Here is a 26194-nt window from a genome sequence, read left to right on the forward strand (position 1 = left end):
CCCTGCTGCCAGCCTCTGCCTCCACCGGGTCCAGAGCTAGAAGCCTTTCTCACCTTGGCCCCCATTTGGCTCTTTGAGGACGTGGCTCTGTCTCGGCCACCACCCTTACTTGTCTGAACCTGCCTATCTGAGCGGAGAGGAGCTCTGGGGAAAACTCGCAGCGAGGGGTTGTCACTGCCGTGGCGTGCCCCGCGGGGTTAGCTATGTGTGGGTGGCCCCCAGGACAATGCTCGACTGGAACCAGGTTCCCCAGGCGGGGAACTGAGAACAGCCCGAGCCTTCAAAGCCCGGAGCTGAGCAGCGGAGTCGTGGCACCCGGGGGAGGGCAACCAGTTGGGTGCAACAAACCTGGGCGAGGCTGAGGCGGCCTCTGCCAAGCCCCTGCCCCCGCCCTTTCCATCAGATCGCTCCCTGGCCTCACACTGCGAGCCCCAGGCCGGGGAGGGCTGAAAGGGGCGGCCCTGCGTGGGACGCGGGTCCCCGGCGCGCCCAGTCCCCAAGGGGGAGGGGAGGGGGCCCGGTGGTGCGCGGGGCGGGGTCGCGCAGGCCCCGCCCCGACCGCGCGCCTGTCCGCGCCGCCCATTGGTCCCGAGAGCGGTGACTCGCGGGCTGAGCAGGAAGGAAACCGCTCCCGAGCGCGGCGGCCTCGTCTCTAGGCCGTGCAGCTGCTGCCACCGCCGTCTGTCTGCCTGTGCTCCCGTTGGTCCACCCGCAGCATGAGCGGCCTGCGCGTCTACAGCACGTCGGTCACCGGCTCCCGCGAAGTGAGTGCGCGCCCTGGGCTAGAGCGCGGGCGGCGGTTCCGGGGCTCTGGACCCGGCGCCTGGGACCCGCCCCCAGGGTGGGGGCGCCGAGGTGCTGGGCATGGCCTCTGGAGTTGGGCTGGGGGCAGGTTCTACAGCCCCATCCTGAGCCTTGAACATTTCCTGAGGGCATCCTGGGTCCTCCGCACCCCCACTACGAGGCCAATCCTTGACCCTGTCCTTATCTGGCCCTTCCTCTCTCCACTGTGTCAGTACTTGGGGCGGGGGTGGCCCCTTACCAGCCTCCACCCAGGCCTGCCCTGCTTTCCCCTTGCTGAGCTCCTGGCTCTCCCCACCCTGAATTTCTCTCACCTTCACCCTGACGTGGTTGGTGGTCCCTCTCTTCTCCCACACCACCACAAGCCTGACTCATCCTCCCAACTCCCTGTGGCCAGAACCCTCCCCTAGGGTGTGGAAGGGGACAGGGGGACCAAAGCTTCTGGCCACAGCCCCTTTGTCTCTGCCCAGGGTTCTCCCCCAAACCTTCCAGGCTGCTTGCTAACCCCTACCCGCCCTCTGCTCCCAGATCAAGTCCCAGCAGAGTGAGGTGACCCGCATCCTGGATGGGAAGCGCATCCAGTACCAGCTAGTGGACATCTCCCAGGACAACGCCCTGCGGGACGAGATGCGAGCCTTGGCCGGCAACCCCAAGGCCACCCCACCCCAGATTGTCAACGGGGACCAGTACTGTGGGGTATGGGCCTCGGGGGTGGGGGTGGAGGGAGCGTTACAGGAGGGCGCCAGCTGGAGTCAGACCTGAGACAACACCAGCACGCTGGTGAACGCTTCTCTTCCCCTCCCCTAGGACTATGAGCTCTTCGTGGAGGCTGTGGAGCAGAACACGCTGCAGGAGTTCCTGAAACTGGCCTGAGCCAAGTCCTCCCCGCTGGACTTCGTCATCACCCCCCCCAGCCATCACCCCGGCCATGAAGGACCTTGTGACCAACTCCCTGTTATTCCTAACCTTCTGAACGGGGAGCCCCTCCCCTCAACCCAAGACCCCCTCTCCTCCCCTAACTGTGAGGCCCCTCTCCTCCATTCAGCAGCAACATTCCTCACCCACCAGTCTCAGAAATTGTCTTAAGCAACAGCCCAAGTGCTGGTTGTCCTCAGCTCGGTCCTGAGGCTGCCACCCTGCCTGGCACTGGCTGATGGGCACCTTTGTTGATTCCATTAGCCAGAGCTCTGCCAAAGGCCCCGCAATCCCCATCCGGGAGCACCACAGAAACAATTAAATGTTCCATTCCATTGGCACCGTGTCTGTCTGGTGTGGCCTGGGCCTCCCAGGTCCCGGCTCTGAGCAAAGCTGGTGGTAGACGTGATTGTGCTGAGGCTGTGCTCGGCGGGCAGGTCGACTGGCAGTCCTGTGTGGCACCTTTGTTGTGTGACAGTGCATGTGTTTGGATATATGCCCAGCACACACACACACACACAATTGTGTTGGACCGTCAGTTTCTAGAGATACTGGGGGTGGGTCAGCCTGCAGTGCGCGTGCATGTGGTGGTGTCCATGACGCGCTTGTGGCCTGGTGTGCACTGCACGCTTGCACGCCAGTCAGTAACAGGGCAGTGCCCTGTGCGCTCCTGCCGGTGTCCCGGCAGCTCAGCTTGGTGTGGGGGTGTCGTGGAAGTGGGTGCCCGGGTGCAGTTCTGCCAGGGCGGGGGGGCAGTGGCTCTGGTGCAGCGTTGAGTGTCCTGGCTGCACGCTGGCCCAGGAGGGCCCGGGCCCTCCCTCCCCTGGAGCAGCTTAGCCCTCCGGGCAGAAAGAGGAACCTAGGGGACAAAGACCCAGGGCCAGGCCCGCCAGCTGGGGCTCGGGTTACGGAGGGGCGGGTGGCGCCGCCCCCTCCCCTCCACCGAGCTAGCGCAGCGGGGCTGCCCCGCCAAGAGAGCCTCGCGGAGCAGCCGGTATGGGGCGGGCGGGCGGTTTATTTGGGGCCGGGGGCGGGCAGCGAGGCCCGGCGCACCCGAAGCAGTAGCGTGGCGTTGGGCACTAGGCCCGCGGCCTGCAGTGTGAGCGCGTCGTCGTTGTAGACTGTGGGCGGGAACGTACTGAAGATCTCGAAGGTGGTGGGCTCCATGGCCCTGGGGACAGGGAAGCATGGATCAGGCTGGGTCTGGCGCTTGAGCCCCACTGTGGTCGCCAGCCGCGCCCCGCGCCCACCTGGCCTGTGCGAGCAGGGCGCGCACATCGCCGACCCTGTCTTCCGGCCGCATCATCAGCAGGAAAGCCTGCTCGCCGTTCTCAGACCTGACGCGCAGCATGGAGAGCTGGGGCGCCGGCGACTCCGGAGACTCCCGGCTCCTGTGGACCCAGAGGCTGTCAGTGCTCCCCCGAGGGCCCCAAGCCCAGCGTCCTCACCTCTCCACTCAGCCCTCACCTCGCACGCTCAGCAGCCAAGGCAGGCGTCTCCACCACGATCTCCTGGATCCGGACAGGCAACGGGCAGCAGTTCTGGAAAGCATTGATGGAGTGGACAGAGCCCTGGGCCCTGCCAGAGTCAGGGCCTCCCCCAGCCCCTACAGGGGACGTCTCCCTGCCCAGGGATGGATGAGACCAGTGAGCCAAAAGGGGCCCAGTGTGTAAACCAGGGCCCAAGGAGAGGAAACAGAAGGGAAGCTTGGGGAGGTGGCTCCATCATTCCCTCATTCTAGTGGGGAAGACAGAATCCGACAGACAGCGACCAGGCTGGATGCTTAACCCAACATTTCCCTAGGGAAATGACACCTGAGCTGACTGAAGGATGAAGAGGAGTTCTTAGAAATGGAAGGAGAGGGGACAAGGATATCCCAGATAGCACAGATGAGAGAAGGCTTCTGAGAAGAGGTGATATATTTGAGAGTCTGGAAAATCCCATGGATGGAGGAGCCTGGTAGGCTACAATCCATGGGGTCGCAAAGAGTTGGACACGACTGAGCGACTTCACTTTCTTTCTTTCTTAGTTCATGGGGATCAGGCTGAACTGGGAAGAAAGAAAAGGTAAAAGATGGGAAGAGGACCAGGAAGGAATGACAGGCTTTACCTAGGAACCACTGGAGGGTTTCAACAGGGAAGAGCCAAAATCCAATTTGCATTTTTAAAAGGACACCCAGGCTGCTGGGGAAGGATGGCTGGCAGGGTGGGAGTGGAGATGAGTTCAGTGAGGGGGCCACTACAGTTTTGTCTGGGAGACACGGGAGCCTGGGCTAGGTTGGCAGGGACAGAAATGGAGAGAAGAGATGGATGTGGGAACAGTTCTGGGGATAGACAGATCTGGCAGGACTTGGCCATGTGTGGTGAAGGCAGAGTAGGGGGTGGAAGCAGGTTTGGTACTTTTCACAGGGGAGAGGAGGGAGGAGCAGCAGGACGGGGAGTGAGAAGAGGGCATGGTGAGTTCTGTGAAGCCCAGGAAGGTGTGCTTCAGACTGAACCTCGAGGGGATGGCCTGGACTTGGGCTCACCCCCAACCTAGAGTCCCCTGGCCTGCCCGCTCTTAACAGCTCCCGCTCCCGTGTTGTGCCAGATGCTCTCTGGTCCCCACTCAGAGCCCTCAGCAGCTCCATCATTTCCAGGCGACAGAGGGACAGCTGGCTGTGAGGGGCTCATCTCTCCGTGCAGGCCATCCTGAGGGGCCCCCAAGCCTGAGCCTCCAGATTAACCACTGCTCTGGTCGGCTGGGCGAGGGTTGATGGCAACACACACACACACACACACACACAGTAAGGCCAGGGGAGCCAGGGCTGGGCTCACCTGCAGGGTGTCCCGGATCGGGCCCCGAATGTCAATCACCTCGCCTTGTCGGATCACAAATTTGGGGAGCCTATTCAGAAACTTCTCGGCAGTCATCCTGGAGCCTGTAGGGAAGGCATCGGGGAGTCTTGGTTGGGCGGGGACTGGAGTGATAGTGGAGGCGGCCTACCTGGAACTTGTCAGGCACAGCACTCCCATCACCTGGCCCAGCCGCTGGGCTGAGCTCACCTGGATGCTCCATGCTGTCCAAGGGTTTTCGAATCCTCTGCAGGCCTACCACACGGCCCTCACCTGGGAACGGGTCCAGCCCATTCTCGGGGTAGACCTGACTGCGCAGGTCACTCACCTGGCAAGAAGGAAGGGAGACAGCAGCAGGCACAGCTCTTCAGCCCTGGGCTTCATCCCCACCCCTCCGTGCCCAAATAGAGGCCTCAGGAATAGGCCCGCAGGGTGGCCTGACGCAATCCCCATTTTACAGATGAGGAAACTGAGGCCCTGGGAGAGAGCAGGAGAACTGCCATTTGTGCTGCTCTCACCCACCTGATCCTGTGCTCCCTGCAAGCTCCCCTCATCACACCAGCTGGAGTCACAGTACTGACATCCCCCTCCCAGAGCAGGGGAGGGATGCGGGTGTTTAGGAGAGGGTAAAGCCTGGCTTGGCATGGACTGCCTCGAACACCCCCGGTCATGACTCACGGTAGTTTCCCAGCTGGGCTGGCACGCGCTCCCTCACATGCTCGCATTGTGGAACTAACGCACCACCCTCGGGGACACGCCCTTAGGGTGGTCCAAGTCACCCTCATCTCGCCGCCCACTGCCCACATAGCAGGGGGCTGGCTGCACCTCAAGTTCTTTAGTCCCAACATCTGCCTCCTCCCAAGGCACTGCTTTCCACCCCAACCAAGAGGTGCCAGGAGCCCCTGGGGGGAGCCAGGTCGCTTTTGCACGGACGCTTCGCGGGCCCCAGTTGGTCCTGGTGTCCTGGACGCGGTGGAGGAGGGTCCTAGGCAGCTGAAGGCTGGGCTCTGAGGCAGCCAGCAGGGGGCGCTGCCTGCCACTCAGCCACCAGCCTTCCCTCCTGCGGCTGCTGCTGGAGCCCCGAGGGTCACCACAGCCTCCCAGCTCCCTTCCCAGCCTGGTTTCAGGTGCCCCCTCCTTTTGGAGGTCATCAGACGGTGGGAGGAGAAGGGGGATCCCCTGAGGTGGGGCCGCGCCTCTAGATGAGGCCTGAGAAAGCAATCCCCACACTGGGAGGGAGTGAGCGGTTCTGGGAGCCCATCACCTTAAAGGGGACGCCATCAGGGTATAGCCGCTGGAGCTCTGAGGGGAAAAAGCCATCCAGTATGTCTCGGAGGCAGCGCTGTGGGGAGAGAGGTAGGATGAGGCCTGGGCTAGACTGCACGGTGCCCTGCACCCTGCTTCCCGTCTAGATGGCAGGCTACGGGGGCCGGGCTCCCTCTGTGGATCCTACTTTGGAAGTAGAGCCCCAGGGCCTGGGCGGGTAGGGGTGCTTCTGAAGGCTGCGCGCGAGTCTGGGATGCTGGGGGAGAGCTGGGCCCGTTTAATGGTGAGCAAGGGGTCGGCCACCAGAGCAGCTTGAGGGTGACTGGGCCCGTCTCCCCCTCCCTGTCACTCCTGCCTGTGTGGAGGGATCATGGAAGGGCCTGAAGGGCCCGTCGAACATCACGAGGCCGTTCCGGTAGAGCCTCAGTGGGATGGGTTCAAGGGTCCGGCGCGGCACTCTGTCGGGCACCGGCATCAACTGGGTGTCGCTGTCTCCCACCAGCTCGCTGAGATCCTTCAGGCTGGCCAGCAGCCTGTCAAAGTCCACCTCGGGGGGAACCAACGAGTCCCCTGGCAAAGCGGATAGACACCCATGAGCCTCTCTTCGGGGCTGCTGTGTGCTCCAGAGCCCTGGTTCCATGGCCCCCTCCCACACTGGGCAGGGGACTTAGCATCTCTTTAAGTGACCCCCCTGGGGAGGGAGAAGGACAGCTGACCTAGATAATACTATTAGCTGTCTTTCAATGAGTATCTGCTTTGTGCTAGGAGTTTACCATCTATTACCTGGTTCTCTCTTCATACCAACCCTATGCTGTAGGGACTATAAACGCCCCCATTTGCTATATTAGGAAACGAAGGGCTAGAGGTTAAAGGCTGGCCTAGGGACACACGTAGTAAGTGGTAGGAGCAGGCTTGATCCCGGGTCAGATGTGCCAGGCGCGGGGTTAGAAGCTGAAAGGCACAGTGCAGGGTTCCCAGAAGTCTGAGCTCAAATCCAGCTCTTCCCCTTCTCCCTTCACCCTGGTCAAGTCCTTTTACCGCTCTGCACCAGAGCATTCTCTTCTGGAAGGGAATGATAACAGTACGAGGATGGCTATGAGGATCCAAGAGGACCATGTCAGGATTCCAATGAGCATGTGTCTGTGTCAGCTACTGTGAGCAAGTCTACAGTGCACAAACGGACCTCAGGCCAGGCCAGAGGCTACGGGGCAGGAGTTATTTATCTCCATTTTCCACATGACGAAACAGGCCCACAGAGACGAAAAGTGACTTGCCCCAGGCCACTTGGCAAGTTAGAAGAAGTGGTTGACCTGGAGTCTGTTTTTCCCACCCATCTGCACCATCAGGAGAGGGAGGTGAGGGTCAGGACAGCCACTGCCCAGAATGAACATGGGACAGACCTTGGGTCGGACATGTATTTCTTGAGTCACAGAGCCCTTTGACAAGCTGCCAGCTTTGGCCTCTGCTTCTGAAGTAGGTTCTCCATATAGCTGTTCCTAAGCTTCATGGGGATGCAGGTGGGGTGGTGGGCACAGTCAGAACAGGTACCAGCGCAGAAAGGGGGACAGGGCAGGCGGGATGCTGGTGGGGGCAGGCCAGGAGCCTGTTCTGTCTTTGAAGGGATCTAGCCCCCAAGTCAGTCATCTACTAGGGTGGCAAGGCTACAAGATACGGGTGACTGGGGACTGCCCTGGCAGTCCAGTGAGTAAGACTCTGGGCTTCCAATACAGGGGGCGCGAGTTCGATTCCTGCTAGGGAAACTAAGATCCCACATGCCTGCCACACGGTGCAGCCAAAAGCAAACAAATGAAAACAAACAAACACTGGTGGTCTTTCTGGTCCTTCTTGGAAGCTGTTTTTCACCACGACAGCCAGGGTGTGGCAGGATGTGGGTCAGGATTCTGGGGACCCAGTTCCTTCCCCACAGAGGTGCAGTGGCTGTATGGGGGAAGTGCAGATGTGGGTGGCCCTACTTCCTGTTGCCTTTGTGGCTGCTGAAACGGTAGGCCCCAGCTGGCCTTCCCCTCTCATCTGTCTGCACCTTCTACTGCTGTAGGGGCTGCACCTGCCCCGCCCTCTCCTAGGGTCCCCTGGGGTCCCTGAGATTCCCAGAAAAACTCAGACAACATCCTGGGTATCCGTCGTATGAGTCAAAACGACATCAAGATACTATTTTCCTTTAACAACTAACTACTTTCAGGACGTCTCGGTAAACCCAAAAATAACAACAGAGAAGCTCATCACTTTCCACGCCTGCCCCTGTCCCTAGCTTCTTACAGATGGGAAAGCGAGGCCCAGGAAGTCACGTGACTTGGCCAGAGGAGGCCACGCAGAGCAGAGCCAAGAGGAGCCGCCTCCTGGGGCCTGGGCTCTTTCAGGAAGCTGATGGGTCGACAGGGGGAAGGCGCAGGCAGAAGGCCAGGGGAGGACGCCCAGAAGCAACAAAAGGGAAAAGGACAGTTTGCCAAGGAAATCTCTCCCAGCCAGGACGGAGAAGTGAAAGCAGGGTGGGCTGGCAGGTATCAGATGCCGCAGAAGTGAGACAAGGCGCCCCAGAGAAAGAAACGCAGCTCTGGACAAACCAGGGCCGAAAGAATAAGGCAGGAAGAGCTAGGCATCACCCTCTCACAGCAGGGAGTACTCAACGGAAAGGGGGGGGCCCACACCCCCCAGCAACCTGGCAGCCAAGTCACATGGGATGAGGCAGGTCAGACAGAGGTCAAGTGGGGCACTTCCTCTCTGAGCTGTGCTTCTCCAGGGAGTTGGGGAGAAGGGCTGTCCTGGTGGCTCAGACGTTAAAGCATCTGCCTACAGTGCGGGAGACCCGGGTTCAATCCCTGGGTTGGGAAGATCTTCTGGAGAAGGAAATGGCAACCCATTCCAGTATCCTTGCCTGGAAAATCCCATGGACAGTGGAACCTGGTAGGCTACAGTCCATGGGGTCGCAAAGAGTAGGACACGACTGAGCAACTTCACTTTCACTTTTCACTAGACTACGTGCCGTGCCGAGCACCGAGAGGCAGGCTTTCCTGCTTCCAGGCCTAAGGAGGTGACACGCCCCGGGTCACACCGTGTGCAGGGCCCAGGGGACCCTCGGCCTCTGGCCTCAGTGGCCACGCAGGCTGCCTCTCAGTGCTGGATCTTCAGATTCTGCTTATGGGGGGGAGGGGAGGGTCCTTCCCAAGGAGGGGCACAGCGCAGGGAGACCCTCATCCAACTTGTGAGGGCCCATGATTTTACTTCCGGAGGGGAGTGCTGAGGCTCGGAGATGGAGCCCAAGCTCCCCCGGCCCAGCTTCCCAGAGCCTCAGGGCCCCAGCCTGCCATTGGCAGGCTCTCCGGGCTCACACTCTGAAGCTGTACGAGCAGGGCTACCAGTTCCCAGCTGTGGGACCCTGGGCACATGGGCCAACGTCTCTGGGCCTCAGGTTCCTCTTCTACAGGCTGAGGGCACTCACAGGGTTGCTGGGAGGCTCGCAGGAAGTGCCGGGCAGACAGAGCCACTGCGTCACTCACAGCCCGCCCTCGCTCATCGCAGGGTTCGGGGCGCTCTCTCACCACCTCTGAGCATAGGCCCCTGTCAGGAGCCCCTCACCCCACCCCGAGCTGGGGACCCCCCTTGGGCCCACTCTTGGTCCTTGTCACAGGTTGTCATTTCGCCTGTCTTCCCAGCTACAGTGGCAAGCGCATCCAGCCCTGAGCCTAGCCCAGAGACGGCTGCTCAAGAAGCACCGGATCCATTCCTCTTCCCATCACCCCGCCATCCAGCAAGCGTGTCCGTGGCAGCCATACTCTGCCCACCCTGAGCGGCATGGCGGTGCCCATGCCCAGGGTTCTGCCTTCCTCAGGCTCAGACTTGAGCGAAGGAGACAGGGAGACAAATGGTGCCCGTGGCATGTGCTTAAGTGCCACCAAGGGGGCTGTGGGGCCCACAGGAGGATTAGACCCTGCGACTACGCACGGTTGAGTGGTGGGCCCATCCTGGGCTGGCCCCTCGGGGGGGCCCACCCTCGTGGGAGGCCCAGCTGGCTGCCCTGAAATGCCAGCAGTGCCCAAGGCACCCTGGCAGGCCCGTCCCTGAGCACCCAGGTGAAGGCGGTTGAACAGGAAGCAAACCCACTGTTTCCACACACCTGCAAGCCAGGCCCTGCTCTGGGGTCTGTGCCTAGTTACTCCGCTCTTCAGAGGAACCAGCGGGGAGAAAGCAGTCCCCCAGAGTCTGGTCACCCCTGGCACCACAACCAGCCTGACTCAGCAGAGTCTGACCGCTCCGGCCCATCCCCCTTCGTCCCGTGCAGGGGCTCCGACCACCCAGGCCAGGGCACCCAGGCCCTGCATGGGCCTGTCACCTGCATGGGCACCTGCCCCTGGCCTTCAGGTTGAGCGAGCCCCAGGCTGGCGCTCTGGAGCGCAGCAGGGCCAGAGTGGTAAATGGACATAGTCGCCGGTCACTGCCTGCACATCGACCCGAGAGGATGCTCCACATACACTGGGGGCACGTGGGGCTCTCCGTGGCCTGGGGGGGGCGGTCAATCATGCCATCTCCTCACTTCACAGAGCAGAATGTGGACTCACAGGGGAAAGCAGTCTCCCCACACAGGGTACAATCTGACCCACGCCCCCCTCTTCAGCCAATGCCTTTAAAGCTTTCACTCTAACGCAGGGCCCCAAACCACGCACCCAGGCAGCTGCAGGGCGGCACCATGCCTGGCGCCAAGCAGGCACTGTATGCACATTTGCTCGAGCAGGTGGGCTTTGAGCTGAGCTTCAAAGGAGTGGAGAAAAAGGGGGCAGGGCACTTGCGGGGGTGGGGGGCGGTCACAGCACAGGCCTGAGCTGGTGGGAGGCAGCCAGCCTGCCTGAGGTCTAGGCTGACCCAGTTCCAGGGGCTCAAGGGCTGCCGGGGGATGAGTGAAGCCGGCTGCAGCCCCACAGAGGAGGCAGAGTGGCTTCTGGAATGGAGATGCAGGAGCCTGGGCTTGGGGAAAAGGGTTGGGGAGGTGGGGCTGGTAGGAGGAGGGCAGGAACTGGATGAGGGGTTGGAGGACTGAAGCGCTCAGAGGGGTGGCGAGAGAGGAGTGAGGACTCAAGAGTTGGCCGGAGCTCTCAGCCCTGAGGCACAGCACCTGACTCGAAGGTGGTTAGGACCTGAGCTGAACGGTGCCTTTCATGTCCCTGCACACCCTGTAGCGCCTGGCACGGCCTCCACGCAGCTTACTGGTGGGACAGGGTGAACGACCTGGCCTGAGGCGAAGCCCCTGCAAGGCTTCCTCTCAAGCCCCTGGGCCCTTCGTTGGCCTAATCGACTGTCCTCCCTAAGGCAAGAGCCCCAGGCTCTAGAATGTTTGGATCAGCCTGTTTGCCTAATACAGACACCCCAGCTCACCTGTCAGCTGGCCTGCTGCCTTAGGGTCTGCAGGGGGTGGTAGCCAACAGCTGTTGTTTAGTCACTAAGTCGTATCTGACTCTTTTGTGACCCCCATGGACTATAGCCCTCCAGGCTTCTCGGTCCATGGGATTTCCCCGAGCAAGAAGACGGGAGTGGGTTGCCATTTCCTTCTCCAGGGAATCAGACAACCCAAGAAATGGGCCAGAGCAACAGGGCCAGCCAGAGACCAGCTTCAGGGACCCGAGGGCCCTGGGGGCAGGAGCAAGCTGGCCCCTGGGGACAAGGCTGTGGGGAGAAGAAGGGAAAAAAACCAGGGCAGTCCCTGGGAAAGAAGCTGCTAGAAATGAGAAACATGTTGTTCATCGGGCAAGAGAGCTAAATTGAGGCCCCTCCATGTTGAAGAATCGAAAGGCAGAAGAAAGAAAGAGGACACAGATGGGGAGCGTGTGGCCGGCTGTCTTTCACAAGTGACTTCAGAGCAGTCGTACTCGGAGCAAAAACAAATAACACAGGGGAGGTGGGGGCTGCTCTCTTTTTGAGGGAAGAGGCTGGAATCCACAGAGCCAGGTCCGGAAACCAGCTGTCTGGTCTGACCTCTTCCCCAGAGGAACAGGGAGGCCCCACTGCCCAGGAGGAAATCTGCCCTCCAACAAGTCAGCAGGGCCACCTGAGGCCTGAGCCGGCTCACCACACGGGGTGGGGTGTGTGGGGTGTGTGTGTCTGTGTGTATGTGCGCGCAGTGCTGGCAGGCCTTTGGTCCTAGACCCCAGAGAGGGACATTCTTATAGCTTCTGGCAGTTGCCTGCCAGGTCTCACCTCTCATGGGGCAGAGGTCCTTGGAGACACTCAGCACTCTGCATAGGGTTCAGCTCCTGGCATGGCCTGGGCGCCACACAACCCCCAGCTTTGCCATGTCCCAAACGGACTGGGCATCTTCCCCACAGCCATGCTCCCCAGGGTCATCCCAGGTTCCTCCTCCCCCCTCTCTAATGTACATTCAATCAAGACCATGGGTACTCTTCCTAAATCTCTGCTCTGCCCCTCCTCATCAGCCCCACCTGTATGCTGGGCAATCATATTATCTTCCAGCCTGGATGTCTGTAACCACCTCCCAGTGGGCTCTCAGCCTTAAGTCTTGCCCCTTCCCTCAAGAGTCTTCAGACTTAAATGCCTCCGTTTCTCTCATCTGTAAAGCGGAATCATTCCTGGCCCATGTCAAGGCTATTTATAAAAATGCTTTAAATTAGTAAATGTGGTACAAATGGGAAATGATGCTTTTGCAAAAAGGGTGAGGGGGGTTTGCCCCGAGCCTTAGGGGGATCTGCCCAAAGTGCAGAAGGTGGGATGCTCATGTTTTCAGCCTGGGTTTTTTACCCAGCAGGAAACTTATGAAATTAGGACAGGGCAGTTGTCTTCCAGATGGTCCCGAGAGCCAAGCTCATGCTCCCATGAGACTGCCACTGCCTTCTGATGGTGGAAAACAATGAGAGCTCCCATTTGTGGACTGATGACCTGCAAGGCCAGTGCCAGGAGCCATGTCCAACTCACTGGCTCCTAATCAACTCCACGGGGAAGCATGAAAGTGAAAGTCGCTCAGTCGTGTCTGACTCTTTGCAAACCCGTGGACTATAGCCTGCCAGGCTCCTCTGTCCATGGGATTTCCCAGGCGAGAATGCTGGAGTGGGTAGTGGTTCCCTACCCCATCCCCATCTACTGATGAGGAACTGGAGGCTCAGAGAATGGAACTCGAGTATCCAAATCACACCGGGGCTAGGTGGGAGGGCGGAGGTGAGGACCCAGTGTGAGTGGACACACTCACCTCCTGGTCACACCCAGGATAACTGTGACTAACTCCACAGCCTGGAGAACTACCTTCCAGGCAATGATGGAAGAATGGACCAAGCTTTCAGAACCCAGCCAGTTTGATGGCCCCATATCTCTGGAGTACATCCCTCTGGATATTAGTGGTCAAGTTAAAAAGTGGTGGCGTCCCACAGAAGTGGGTGGAATCCAATGGTTTGCTACAAATGAACCTGGAGAGGCAGTCTAAAGCAGTGGCTGAGCCCTTGGATTGAGGGGCAGCTTCCGAAGTAGGGGGAGGGCCACAGCTTTTGAATGGGTGATATTCTGTAAACTATGGTGCCTGAGACAAGGGCGGTCTTGCTAACACTTTGCATCTCTGGGTCCCTGGAGCCTTTAGCAACTTGAGCAAGCAGAGCGTCCAGGGTTAGGTGGTCAGTGTTGGAGGCTGGGGCCTCTCCCTCCTGCCCCTGTGATAGCGGCAAGGCAGGGGAGGCAGGGCGTGAACGAGCTGGTGTCTGGACAGCTGTGGGCCATCCGGAGCTGTTGGAGTTTCCTTTGCAGGAGGGGCCAGGGTGGACCCCGACTCTACCTGGCTTCCAGAACTTCTTGGCCGTCATCCAGTCCCTCTCACCATCCTCCGAGTCCTCCTGGTCGGTGGGCTCACCCACCCACTGCAGGCCATAGTCACCGAGGAACCGCTGGGAGGAGAGAAGCGGGAGGCGTCAGGGGACACTCGCTGTCAGCTCAGCCCCTTCTCAGGGAGCAAGTGGCATTCGTGCAGCCCCCCACTTCAGGCCTCAGCCGATAGGACCGTGTGGGGATGGGGCCAGGGCTCTGGGCCACTTCCTGGCTGTGGCCTTGGGAGGCCCCTTCTTTTCCTAGAGCCTGAGGCTTCTCCTTGTAAAATGGGAGTTGTCAGATGAAGCTTGTGAGGATGACTGACATGTCATGTCCTTAGCACAGAGCCTGGCACAAGTAGGAACCTGCTGAAGGCAGCCACGATGGCTGCGGGGGGCCGTGTGGGTCTGGCCCCAGTGTGAGGGGCAGGAACGCCTCGCTCTGCAGGCGCAGAGGTATGCCCACCCGCGTGTGGCCTCTCCAGGGCTGGCCTCACAATCCTTTGCCACCGGAGGACTTCCGAGCCACCCATACTTCCTGGTGCTGCTTCAACCCCACGCCTCTCCTCCACCCACTCCCGTGGGCCTCCAGCTCCACAGCTCACTGCAGCCCCTTGCACACGGCCACGTGCCCAGTGCTTAACCAGCAGGCACACTTCTGTTCCTCTCCTGCACCGCATGCTCTTCCTTTGCAGTTTCAGGTTTCTAGCCACTGAAAAGACCTCCCACAGGCATCTCAGCCTCAATGAACTGGCCCAAACAGTCATGACTCCCAAACGTCGTTCCCTCTCAGCCTTCTCAGTCAGTGGCGCTGGCTTCCTCCATCACCTGATCCTCTGCCTGCCTGCCCCCCAGGACCCCCAACGCCTGTGGCACCAGTGCCAAAGCAGACTTGAGTCCTCCATCCGCTCTGCTCCTTCTCCCCTGGGCCAAGCCATGGCCCTCTTCCTCCTGGACCGCCCAAACTGCATGTCCGCCTGCCTTCCCCGGCCCACTTCTCCCCCTAAAACCTGCCTACTGTTTTCCACACTCCGGGACTCTGCTCCTCACTGTGCCCAGCTGTGGGATGTGGTCCCTGTGGCCTCTCCCCCTCCTCCCTTTTTCGCTCCCCACAGCTCCCAGTCATGAACCCAAGTCAGCATGGCAGGAGGAGGTGGAGGCTTTCTTCTGTTCATCTTGGATCCTCTTTTCCCTCATCCTCTGTATCTCTTGTCCAACGTCACCCCTCAGAGTGGCCCAAATCCTGGCGAGTCTCTGTTGCATCACCCCTTGAACTATTTCAGCATACTCTGTACTTGTTTCTCTTCCTATGTACTTATGCATGTTGTCTGTCCCCTCTAGACTGTCAGCCCCACGAGGGCAGGGCACATAGGAAAGACTTCAGATGAGTTTCCTAAATTAAGGAAGCAATAGATGCATGACCAGTGTGAAGGCGGGAGCCCCAGTGCCCTCTGCCCTGAGCGGGCAGCCCTCACCCCTATGGTGGCGGCTCAGCGAAGCTGCATGGGCTGCGGGCAGTCTCCCAGCAGGTTGCTCGGGGAGTGGCTGCGCACCCACAGCTCCAGGTAGGAAGAGACCCAGGTGTGAAGGGCCCTCAGCGGCAGCTATGGCTTGGGAGTTTGCATCTGGGCTCTTAAGTTCGGCTGGGGCTTTGGAGAGCAACTCTGTGGAAAGGAGACCTCAGGAAGAGCTTCTGACAGGGCTGGTGAGGGAGTTGGGGTTGGGGGGCGGTGCTGAGGAAGCATGTGTGTCCAGGACCCTCCTTGGAGCCTAGGGTCCCTCCGGTTCAAGCCTTGCTATGTGAGTGGGGGCAAGACAGGTGACACCGAGTGAGTGCAATGCTACATCCAGAGGCAGGGAACGGCGACGACCGACACAGCAAACACACACGGCCAGGGCCCGCGCCAGGCCGCGCCCAACGGGACAACAGCGTCCTTCCCTCCCTCCCTCGTGGAGTCCGCGGTCCCCCAGGGAAGAAGACGTGTGGTTCTAAGAAAGCCCAGGAGGGAGAACCTGCCCAGGTCAGGGTTCAAGGGGGTCCCCTAGGTAAGGGCCCCCCACCTCAACCTGAGACTTTGAGAGGATGAGTGAAAACTCACCAGGGAAAGGTGGAAAGAAAACCATTTCAGGTGGAGGGAATGGCACTGGACCAAGGTCCTGAGGGGGGAAAGAGCTTGACAGACCCACAGAACCTGAGGCAGGCCCTGCCGTGGCCGGAGGAGTGTGGTTCAAGACGAAACTGAGGAAGCGGGGAGGGGCCCTGTGTGGGGTGTGTGCTGAGGAGACCCTCGAGAAGCGGGCTCTGACCCTGGGTCTGGGGGCAGACAGCCCTGGGCCCACTGCTCCCTCACCTCCATCTCCCCAACCTGCCGCTGCAGCTTTGCGCACACCGTCTCCAGCTCCTCCTGCCGCTGCAGGCTCACCTTGCCTTCAGGGGGCGGGGGGAGGAAAAGACAGGAGGGGTTCCACGGTCCCCGCACCCAGGCTGCCAGGCCACTCGCTTCTGGCTTTGACCAGCGCTTTGACCCGAGGCTTACCTGGAGAAGCTGCCCCACTGAAAACTCAAGGGATTCCCCTGAGAATCACCTCCTGGCCCCTTCCCCTGACCTTGACCAGGCCCCCCCCCCCCCCCGGGGCTCTCAGGAGGCCACCGACCTCCATCCTCCCACTTCCCTCCCCCAGAGCAAGGCTCCTGGGGGGCGGCATTTCCTCCAGGCTTTTCTGTACTCAGGGCTGGGCTAGGGCTGTGCCCAGGAAACTCGGTCCCACACAGAAGGGCACCATCCGGGGTGTCACTGCTCCTCTCTGGGCTCCATTGTCCAGACCACCCCCCACCCAGGACTCAGCCAGATGCTCTGGAGCCCTGATGCTCAGGGGTCATCAGCCCCAGGGGAGGTGCAGGGACCCCAGGGAAGGTGCAAGGCTGAGCCGGCCAAGCCTGCAGGGAGGGCCTCTTACCCTGGTGCTCCTCGAGGGTCTCCACCAACTCCTCTAAGGCCTGTATCTTCCGAGTCTGCAGCAAGGAGGTGGGAGGGGAGCGGGCCTGGTGGCTTCCAAAGCCCACGGGAGCCCCTTCCGGATGGGAAGAGCCTGCTTGAAGCCCTTGCCCCACCCTGGGCACAGCCACCGCTCCTGTATCTCAGATGAGCCCTTTTGTGGCTCCACCGAGGTGGGGGAAGGGTGTGGGGCACCCCCCAAGTGCCCAGCCCTCAGCAGCCACTTCTGCCACCCAACCTGAGGGCGAAGGCCTGGCTCGGAGGTGAAGACCTTGAGGCTCCGTGCCCAGGTCACAGGGACCCACATCAGTCCCAGGACAGAGGTGGGAGGTCTGGTCAGGGAGATGGTTCGAGAACCCATCGTCTCTGGCCTACTGCAAGAGTAGCCTCACTGGCCTCCCCAGCCCGGGCCCTTCCGCCCCTCAGACCAGACCCTGGCCCTCTGCCCGCTGGGGCCCCACCTTGAACAGTATCTCGTCAGTCTGGGCCTTCACCTGCTGTTCCAGATCCCGCAGTTTCCGTGTCAGGGTGGCCACCAGCTCCGAGTCATGGTACACGGGGACTGCCAATCAGACAAGGTCCTCAAATCCGGCCTAGAGCTGAGGCTGATGGGGTGGGGGTCCAGGGGAGGGGGGAGAGATCCCCAAACGTGGAAAGAGACGTGCTAACAGCAGCTGCCACCTAGACTGTAGCCTGCCAGGCTCCTCTGTCCATGGGATTCCGCAGGCAAGAACACTGGAGTGGGTTACCATGCCCTTCTCCAGGGGATCTTCCCAACCCAGGGATGAAACCAGGGTCTCCTGCATTGCAGGCAGACTCTTTACCTTTGGAGCCACCGGGGAAGCCCCAAGACAATGAGGACTGTCCTAAACACGTTTCATGTGTCAGCTTTTCCGAGGAAATGAACTGCTTTGGGAATCTGAGGCAGAGAGATTCAGTAATGCACTCAAGACGTACAAAGAAGTGGTACAACATCCGGGTCCCATTACGAACAGTGTTGAAAAGTTCACCCTCAGCTGAATTACACGTCTAATCTCACCCCTAATTCACAGGCAGTACAGAGGACAGAGGAGCAAGTTAACAGCACTGAGATAAGTCACAGTGGGGCCCATCCTGCAGGGCAGATGGCCTGGACTCTTCAAAAAGCATCATTGTTTAAAAGAGGCAGGGACTTTGCTCCGCAGAAGTACAACAGTCAGATGTCCGGCATGACCCTCACATAGAACCCAAATTGGGAAAATAAAGCTGTGGGAGAAATTTTGGAACACTGGGATGTCACAGTTAACGAGTTGCTCATGTTCTGAGGTGTGATCACAGCATTGTGATTTTGTATTTCCTTGCTCCTAGAAGATGCACAGGGACGTACACAGAGTTGAACTGTCACGATATCTGTGACTGATTTCTAAACGGTTCACCCAAAAAAATACACTTGTGTTCATTCAGACGTGTATATGGAGAGAAAGCAAGCATGGCAAAATGTCACTTATTATTGAATACAGAAGGAGGATGTGTGAACGTCTGCTGTACTATTTCAACTTTTCTGTTGGCTGACAATGTTTTAAATTAGGGACTTCCCTGGTGGCCCCGGGGTTAAGAATCTGCCTTGCAATGTAGGGGACATGGGTTCAATCCCTGGTCAGGGAACTAAGATCCCACGTGCCGCAGTACAACTAAGCCCAAGGGCCGCAACTACTGAGCCCGAGGTGCCAGCCACAGCCTGCCCTGGGGCTTGAACAGACCTCCTGGGCTAAGGGCTGGGCCCATGTGCAGCTTCAGGCCAAGCCAAGCTCTGAACAGGTCTGGGGTGCAGGCACGTGCCCACAGTCAGCCAGGAGCAGAAGCAGCTGCCTCTGACCCAGCAGGCAGGAGGAGAGGCCATGCCTCTCACAGCCTCTCACTGGGGTCCTTCCTGCTGCCGGGGACTTAGGCCCCTTCAGGCGTCTGCACTCACCTTGCCTACTGACAGGGGCACCTATGCCACCATAGCAGGATGGGACAGAGATCCTCTCTTCCGAGCTGGGAGCGTCATTCAGCATGTCTACCTCATCTTCTGCAGACAGGGAGGCCCGGGTCACTGCTGCGGCTGAGGCCCTGGGCCCTGGGCGAGATGAAGCAGCCTGTACCCTGTGTCCCCCTGTCTCCTCCCAAGTATATGAGGAGAGAAAACTCGGGACGCTGGAGAGCAAGGATCCAACCAGAACAGGCCTCTTCCTGTTCTCCCAGCCTGGCTCCTGGGGGGCCCTGGATGGCCAAAGCCTGCATCAGAGTCGGGGCTAGAGTGGGGTTGGGATGCAAAGGTCTGAGCCTGCAGGAGGCAAGGCAGCCATATGCGGACTGGGCTTCAAGGAGAAAAGGCTGTAATGGGCTGGAGGTGGCTGTCAGGGGGAGGCAGGTGGGGGTCTGGCGCCCTCATGGCCCACCCCACAGTGAGAGGAGGGATTCCATCGTTAGTTAGGACATTCCTGTTCAGGGTGTGGGGTCTCCTAATCCGAGAGCCGCGGGTAGCACTGTAGCTGGCCAGCCACCCTGACTGACAAGGCAGTTCACCATGCTCTTTCTCTCCATCCGCCCAACTGCAAGGACGTGAGGAGGGCCCGAGGGCCAGAGCCCACACTTACCACTTCCGTAGATTTTTATCCCCCGCCTCCTGGGAATGGGCAGGAAGGAGAAGGAAGATAGACAAGTTAGGATCCCCCTGGACTGCCATGGGGGGTTGGGGGGGCTTTGGCACAAGGTTATCCCCCGACCCCGAGCCTAAAAAAAGATGCCTTGTGAGGACATCCACCCCCAAATCCCATCCTGGGCCGGGGGTGAGCCAAGAGGCAGGCATCAGGGTATCTGACTCCTCCCGACGGAGACAGATGGGCAAGAGCTGAAGGGCAGAGCCTTGGGGAGAGGACCACAAGAGTCCCCAAGCCCAGGGGCCCAGCCCCAGCTCTGCTCTGAAATGGCTGCAGGACCCCAAGCCTGTCACTTAACTTCTCTGGACCCCCTTGGCCATGACATGGATGACTCAAAGTGGGGGTCAGAAGAACAAGAACAGAGGTTTAAAAAAAAAAAATGCTTTGCAAAGATGAAAGCAACAGAACAATGACTAGGATTCCCTTCACTGAGAGTCCAGCATGTGATGTGGCTGGGCCCAGAATGGCTGGGCCATCAGTGTCTGCAGAACTAATTCATGAACAATGAACAAACGGAAGGATGCCGAGCTACCCGACAGGCCACACCTCACCAGAGGGCACAGCCCAGTGTGTGCTTAGACACATGGACAACCTCCCGGAAGAAGGGACGAGAAAGAAAAGGTGGCCAGGGAACGATACATCACTTCTTATTGCTTCCCCAAGACACTAGGAATCAATCTCTGAGCTCATGGGAGGGGTCAGGAGGAGGCAGGGGCATGGACACAAAGACCCCAAGAGGCTGGCTCCTTACCCAGGATTCACAGGCTCCGACTGTAGAGGCACTCTCCGGATCTTGCCAAGGGAGGCCAAAGGTGAGCTCATATTTCTACTTCTAGATTCTAGCTGTCAGTAACCCCCTGAGAAGAAAGAAGTTAGCCCTTGGGGACAGTCACCGAGGACCAGGGAGCAGCCTGAAACCTGCTCTTCCCTACCTACTTTTCCGAGGAGAGAGCACTGTCCAGGGAGCGGTGCCCCTCATGTCTTCCCACACCCCTGCAGAAGTTTCTGGAGGCAACCTGGCCTCAGGATCCCATGCTTGATGTTCACCTGCTCCGCTGGATATCTAGCTCTCTGCTCTGCTTCTGGAGGCCTCTGGCCTAGCTGTACCCGAGAAATGGGCAGTACCGGATGGGGGCAGAGGCTGGCCACTCAACTGGGACTTCCCCGGATCTCCATCCCTGGCACAAGACCACCCAGGTGGCCAGGGGCTTCTGTCCATCTATCAACGACCTGGGCATCACAAAGTTGGTTGTCACAAAGCCCGGGTGTCCCTCCCCTCCTACTGGAACCAGGTGCCACCTCCAACATCTCAGAGCCAGAGAGGGCAACCCCAAGGCAGGGTTCTACCAAGACACCGTGCACACGGCAGGAAGTTGAGAGCCCAGGCTCTGGTCAGGGTCTACTATCCACCAGTACAGGCTGTGCTTCAGTTTCCTGTAGCATAAAGTGGAGATGATAACAGTACCAGCCAGGCAGGGGTGACACACATGAAACACCTAGCCCAGAGCCAAGCGCAAAGGAATTACTCAAAAATGTAAATTGTGACTGCTGATGTTATTAGCACATAGAAGGCCCTCATAAACGTTAGATTCCCTTCCTTTCCTCTTCCTTCAGGAAAGATGAATGAACATCAGGGATGCAATTAAAGGTCACTATTCAGTGAATTAAGTGTATCATGTGGCCGATATCTAGACATCTTAGTCAGACGACCCCCACTAGATCCTGAATCAAGTCTTTAGTTCCACTTTGGAAATGTGTGACACTGGCCTCCACCCTGCCCCTGAATTTTCCTGGAAGCAGGGAAGGGGACCTGCATCACCAGGAGGCAGCTTCCTTGGTCTTGATTCTGAAGTTTGGGACTCATGCCCTGCCCTCACTCAGAGGTGCCCTCCAAGGACCAGGTCCAGAGTCCCCTCACCCTCATCACCCAGCATCCAGCCTCCCCAATCTGCCCCCAGCCTACCTAGTTCCTGCTACCTTGCCCGGGCATCCTCGGGGTTTGTGTGGCCAAGTGTGATAGCCGCTGTGGCTCCCTGCACCAGTCTCCAAACACTGCCAGAGGGATCTTCTTACACACAAAGCTGACAGGTCACTTCCCTGCCAAATACTCCCAAAGGCTCCTCTCACCCACAGGAAAAAAAAATTTCAAAATTCCAGACTTCCTTCCTGGGAGCTGACTGTCGCACAGATCATGAACTCCTTACTGCAAAATTCAGACTTAAGTTGAAGAAAGTAGGGAAAACCACTAGACCATTCAGGTAGGACCTAAATCAAATCCCTTATGATTATACAGTGGAAATGACAAACAGATTCAAGGGATTAGATATGATAGACAGAGTTCTTGAAAAACTATGGATAGAGGTTCATATTATACAGGAGGCAGTGATCAAGACCATCCCCAAGAAAAAGAAATGCAAAAAGGCAAAATGGTTGTCTGAGCAGGTCTTAGGAATAGCTGAGAAAAGAAGAGAAGCTAAAGGCAAAGGAGAAAAGGAAAGATAAACCTATTTGAATTCAGAGTTCCAAAGAATAGCAAGAAGAGATAAGAAAGCCTTCCTCAAAGATCAATGCAAAGAAATACAGGAAAACAATAGAATGGGAAAGACTAGCGATCTCTTCAAGAAAATCAGAGATACCAAGGGGCCATTCCATGCAAGGATGGATTCAATAAAGGGCAGAAATGGTATGGACCTAACAGAAGCAGAAGATATTAAGAAGAGATGGCAAGAATACACAGAAAAACTATACAAAAAAGATCTTCATGACCCAAATAACCATGACGATGTGATCCCTCACCTAGAGCCAGACACCCAGGAATGGAAGTCAAGTGGGCCTTAGGATTCACCACTATGAACAAAGCTAATGGAGGTGATGGAATTCCAGCTGAGCTATTTCAAATCCTAAAAGATGATGCTGTGAAAGTGCTGCACTCAATATGCCAGCAAATTTGGAAAACTCAGCAGTGGCCACAGGACTGGAAAAGGTCAGTTTTCATTCCAATTCCAAAGAATGGCAATGCCAAAGAATTTTCAAACTACCACACAATTGCACTCATCTCACACGCTAGTAAAGTAATGCTCAAAATTCTCCAAGCCAGGCTTCAGCAATACGTGAACCGTGAACTTCCAGATGTTCAAGCTGGTTTTTGAAAAGGCAGAGGAACCAGAGATCAAGTTGCCGACATCCATTGGATCATTGAAAAGGCAAGAGAGTTCCAGAAAAACATCCACTGCTGTTTTATTGGCTACGCCAAAGCCTTTGACTGTGTGGATCACAACAAACTGTGGGAAATTCTTCAAGAGATGGGAATACCAGACCACCTTACCTGCCTCCTGAGAAATCTGTATGCAAGTCAAGAAGCAACAGTTAGAACTGGACATGGAACAAGACTGGTTCCAAATTGGGAAAGGAGTAGTCAATGCTGTATACTGTCACCCTGCTTATTTAACTTATATGCAGAGTACATCATGTGAAATGCCAGGCTGGATGAAGCACAAGCTGGAATCAAGACTGCTAGGAGAAATATCAATAACCTCAGATATGCAGATGACACCACCCTACGGCAGAAAGTGAAGAACTAAAGAGCCTCTTGATGAAAGTGAAAGAGGAGAGTGAAAAAGTTGGCTTAAAACTCAACATTCAGAAAACTAAGATCATGGCCTCTGGTCCCATCACTTCATGGCAAATAGATGGGAAAACAATGGAAATAGTGAGAGACTATTTTTTTGGGCTCCAAAATCACTGCAGATGGTGGCTGTAGCCATGAAATTAAAAGACACTTGTTTCTTGGAAGAAAAACTATGACCAATCTAGACAGCATATTAAAAAGCAGAGACATTACTTTGCCAACAAAGGTCCATCTAGTCAAAGTCGTGGTTTTTTCAGTAGTCATGTATGGATGTGAGAGTTGGACTATACAGAAAGCTGAGTGCCAAAGAATTGATGCTTTTGAACTGCAGTGTTGGAGAAGACTCTTGAGAGTCCCTTGGACTCCAAGGAGATCTAACCAGTCAATCCTAAAGGAAATCAGTCCTGAATATTCATTGGAAGGACTGATGCTGAAGCTGAAGCTCCAATACTTTGGCCACCTGATGCGAAGAACTGACTCATTGGAAAAAACCCTAATGCTGGGAAAGATTGAAGGCGGGAGGAGAAGGGGACAAAAGAGGATGAGATGGTTGGATGGCATCAGTGACTCAATGGACATGATTTGAGTAAGCTCTGGGAGTTGGTAATGGACAGGGAAGCCTGGCATGCTGCAGTACATGGGGCTACAAAAAGTCAGACATGACTGAGCGACTGAACTGAACTGAACTTGGTGGTCCAATGGTTAAGAATCTGCCTGCCAACGCAGGGGTCAGGGTTGCATCCCTGGTCCAGGGAGGTATCTAATCCCTGCTGTAGAGTAACTAAGCTTACAAGCCACAACTACTGAGCCTGCACCCTAGAGCCTGTGCTCTGCAACAAGAGAAGCCACTGCAATGAGGAGCCTGAGAACTGCAACTAGAAAGTAGCCCATGAGCAGTAACGAAGACCCAGCATGGCCAAAAATAAATATTAATTAAAAAAAAATTTTTTTTAAAGATGCTATGGAAAAACCAGAATGTACTTTTAAAAAAAAGTGGAATCAAATAACATGACCTTTTTTTTTAAAAAAAAAAAGTAGCTTTATTGAAGTATAATTCACAAACTTAACTCTTTTAAAGTATACAATCCCTTGGCTCTTAAAATATTCATATATTCAGAGTTGTGTAACCACCATCACAGTCAATTTTGGAACATATTCATCATACTAGAAAGCCCCAGGCACTGTGCTTTCAGTTGCAAAACTGCTCTGCATGAACTCCCACCAAACCTGATTATCCCTCACTTCTCCAAATTCTCATCACCATAATGACTCCTCAAAAGAAACTGGTCAAAAAGACAGAAATTACAAGCATTGGCGAGAATGAGGGGAAATCAGAAGTTTTGTTGGAATGCAAATGGTGCAGTTGCTGAGGAAAACAATTTGGCAGTCCCTCTAAAGGTTAAACAGTTATCTTATGGCCCAACAATTCCACGCCTAGGTGTATACCCAAGAAAAATGAAAACTCACATCCACAGAAATCTGTGTATCTGTTCATAAGCAGCATTATTTGTAATAGCCAAAAACTGGAAACAACCCAAATGTTCATCAACCAATAAGTGGATAAACAAATATGGTATATCCTTACAATATTATTTGGAAAAAAAAAAAGAAATGAAATACACACTACAGTGTCAATACCTTGAAAACATGTTAAGGGAAAGAAGTCAGTCACAAAAGACCACCAACTGTTAGGATTCCACTTATATGAAAAGTCCAGAATGGGCAAGTCTATAGAGACAAGATAGATTTGTGGTTGCCTAAGGCTGAAGGTGTTAGGGAGAGCTGGGGAGAGGGAGATGCTAAAGGTACAGGGTTTCCTTTGGGGCTGATGAAAATGTTCTAAAATTTGATTGCAGTTAGTACTCTGTGAATACTAAAAACAACTGAAGTTTACATTTTAAAGAGGTGAAGTATCTAGTATGTGTATTGTACCTCAATAAAGCTATTATAGGGGGAAAAAAGGACCTGGTCTCCAAACCCAACCCAACATCTTCTCTCGAAATAAGCTCCTCCCACTTCCCCTTTCTGAATAGGACCCCATTATCCAAACAAAACATTTCCCTTTTTCCCCTCTAATCCCATCAGCTCCCGAATCGTGCAGGGTTTACCCTGCACAAGCTTCTCACACATAGCTTCTCCTCCCGTGGCCCCCTGTTGGCCATCCTAGTGGGACTCTCACTGCCCTTCTCTGGGGCTGTCACAATGGCCCCAAACCGACTTCCCTGCTTCCAATCTCACTCCAGGCCAATCCAACACACAGTCTCCAGATCAATTTTCCCATGTGATCATAGGAGACCCCGAAGGACAAAGGCTGTTCCTTCCCTTCAGCCTGGGGACTTCTTAAGCGAAGAAGGGCTGTGTCTCCTCCCTCAGACTGGGAACCCTGGGGACAAAGCCACGTCTATTCCCCTCACTTTGGGTTTTTTCTGGGGGCGAGAGACTGTGTCTTCCTCCTCAAGCCGGAGGCGGCTAAAGGGTAGACTGCCTGCCTCTTCAGACTGAAGCTTTGAGAGTCAAATTGGTCTTCCAACAGGTCCCAGTGCTCTCCAGCGCGGACAGGGGCCAGCAGGCTGCACACCTTCATTCCCTAAATCTCAGCTGGAAGCGCTCACCACCACGCAACTTCTAGCACCAGACCCGCCCTGGAAGCTGCGTCGCCAACCCCCTGCCTCCGCCCGTAGCCGTGATAGGCGGAGGCCTGAATCTGCTCCCAGGCGCGGGGAGTCTACTGGAGGGGCCGGGATGTGGGGCTCGCATGTCCTCGAGGTTCTCGCGGTGAGGGCCCCAGCCTGTGTGAGAGGGACTCCACGAGCAGAAAGGTCTGGGGCCTTTCTGTAACTCACCACGCAGGCCGCAGAACCACCCGCGGCACCGCCATCTTGTTGTCACACGGTTTCCCAGGCGACCAGGACCCGTGTGCTTCTCATTGGCTAATCCGTGAGGAGTCCCTGAGCAACCAAGAGGCAGCGGAGGCGGGTACAGCTGTCTCTGCTCGAATTCTATTGGCCCACGAAGTCTAAACTCATCGGGGAATACTGCAAATCCCAGAATCCACCGCTCTGAGCGGACTCGGAGTTGAGGGAAACTTGAGAGTCCTTTCCTACCACCCCAAGGCACAGAAAGCGGAGAACAGGGATTAGACTCACAAAGCTGCTGGAAACCTCTGGACCTGAATGTGCAGTCCTGACCATGCCACTGTTTTACTAAATTGATTTTGAGAGAAATTACATTTATCCTGCTGAGCTTCTATTTTTCCATCTAATCA

General features: G+C 56.7%; 2 protein-coding genes across 5 annotated transcripts; one reads left to right on the top strand and one right to left on the bottom strand.

The window, feature by feature from the left end:
* The first annotated feature begins 679 nt into the window (after positions 1-679).
* SH3BGRL3 (SH3 domain binding glutamate rich protein like 3) lies at positions 680-2057 on the top strand. Its single transcript, XM_020909206.2, has 3 exons — positions 680-764; positions 1330-1497; positions 1609-2057. The coding sequence occupies exons 1-3, from the start codon at positions 717-719 to the stop codon at positions 1672-1674; spliced, it is 282 nt and encodes a 93-aa protein (XP_020764865.1). The 5' UTR covers positions 680-716; the 3' UTR covers positions 1675-2057.
* UBXN11 (UBX domain protein 11) lies at positions 1826-25870 on the bottom strand. 4 transcript variants are annotated; one of them, XM_020909205.2, is made up of 15 exons: positions 25773-25870; positions 20053-20158; positions 19239-19267; positions 18572-18670; positions 17082-17182; positions 16583-16637; positions 15976-16052; positions 13597-13705; positions 6172-6386; positions 5815-5892; positions 4761-4878; positions 4533-4636; positions 3184-3257; positions 2967-3107; positions 1826-2887 (listed from the first exon to the last, which is right to left on the bottom strand). In XM_020909205.2, exons 2-15 carry the CDS (start codon positions 20121-20123, stop codon positions 2731-2733), a joined length of 1428 nt encoding a protein of 475 aa, XP_020764864.2. In that variant the 5' UTR covers positions 20124-20158; positions 25773-25870; the 3' UTR covers positions 1826-2730. The 4 variants fall into 4 exon arrangements, with proteins under 4 accessions (XP_020764864.2, XP_070315069.1, XP_070315068.1 ...); XM_070458968.1 differs by having other exon boundaries at positions 17115-17182; positions 18572-18718; XM_070458967.1 differs by having other exon boundaries at positions 3184-3227; positions 18572-18718.
* Positions 25871-26194: the final 324 nt, after the last annotated feature.

This window comes from Odocoileus virginianus, chromosome 30 (genome assembly GCF_023699985.2).
Source record: "Odocoileus virginianus isolate 20LAN1187 ecotype Illinois chromosome 30, Ovbor_1.2, whole genome shotgun sequence".
Taxonomy (NCBI): domain Eukaryota; kingdom Metazoa; phylum Chordata; class Mammalia; order Artiodactyla; family Cervidae; genus Odocoileus; species Odocoileus virginianus.

Bases quoted from the DNA above. Each gene is read 5' to 3' on its own strand.
- UBXN11 (XM_020909204.2), bottom strand. From the start codon at position 20,123: ATGAGCTCACCTTTGGCCTCCCTTGGCAAGATCCGGAGAGTGCCTCTA. The intron at 19,268-20,052 runs GTAAGGAGCCAG...GCCCATTCCCAG, and splicing joins TCGGAGCCTGTGAATCCTGG to GAGGCGGGGGATAAAAATCT. The intron at 16,053-16,582 runs GTAAGAGGCCCT...CGCCCCCTGAAG, and splicing joins GACCCTCGAGGAGCACCAGG to GCAAGGTGAGCCTGCAGCGG.
- SH3BGRL3 (XM_020909206.2), top strand. From the start codon at position 717: ATGAGCGGCCTGCGCGTCTACAGCACGTCGGTCACCGGCTCCCGCGAA. The intron at 765-1,329 runs GTGAGTGCGCGC...CTCTGCTCCCAG, and splicing joins CGGTCACCGGCTCCCGCGAA to ATCAAGTCCCAGCAGAGTGA. The intron at 1,498-1,608 runs GTATGGGCCTCG...CCCCTCCCCTAG, and splicing joins ACGGGGACCAGTACTGTGGG to GACTATGAGCTCTTCGTGGA.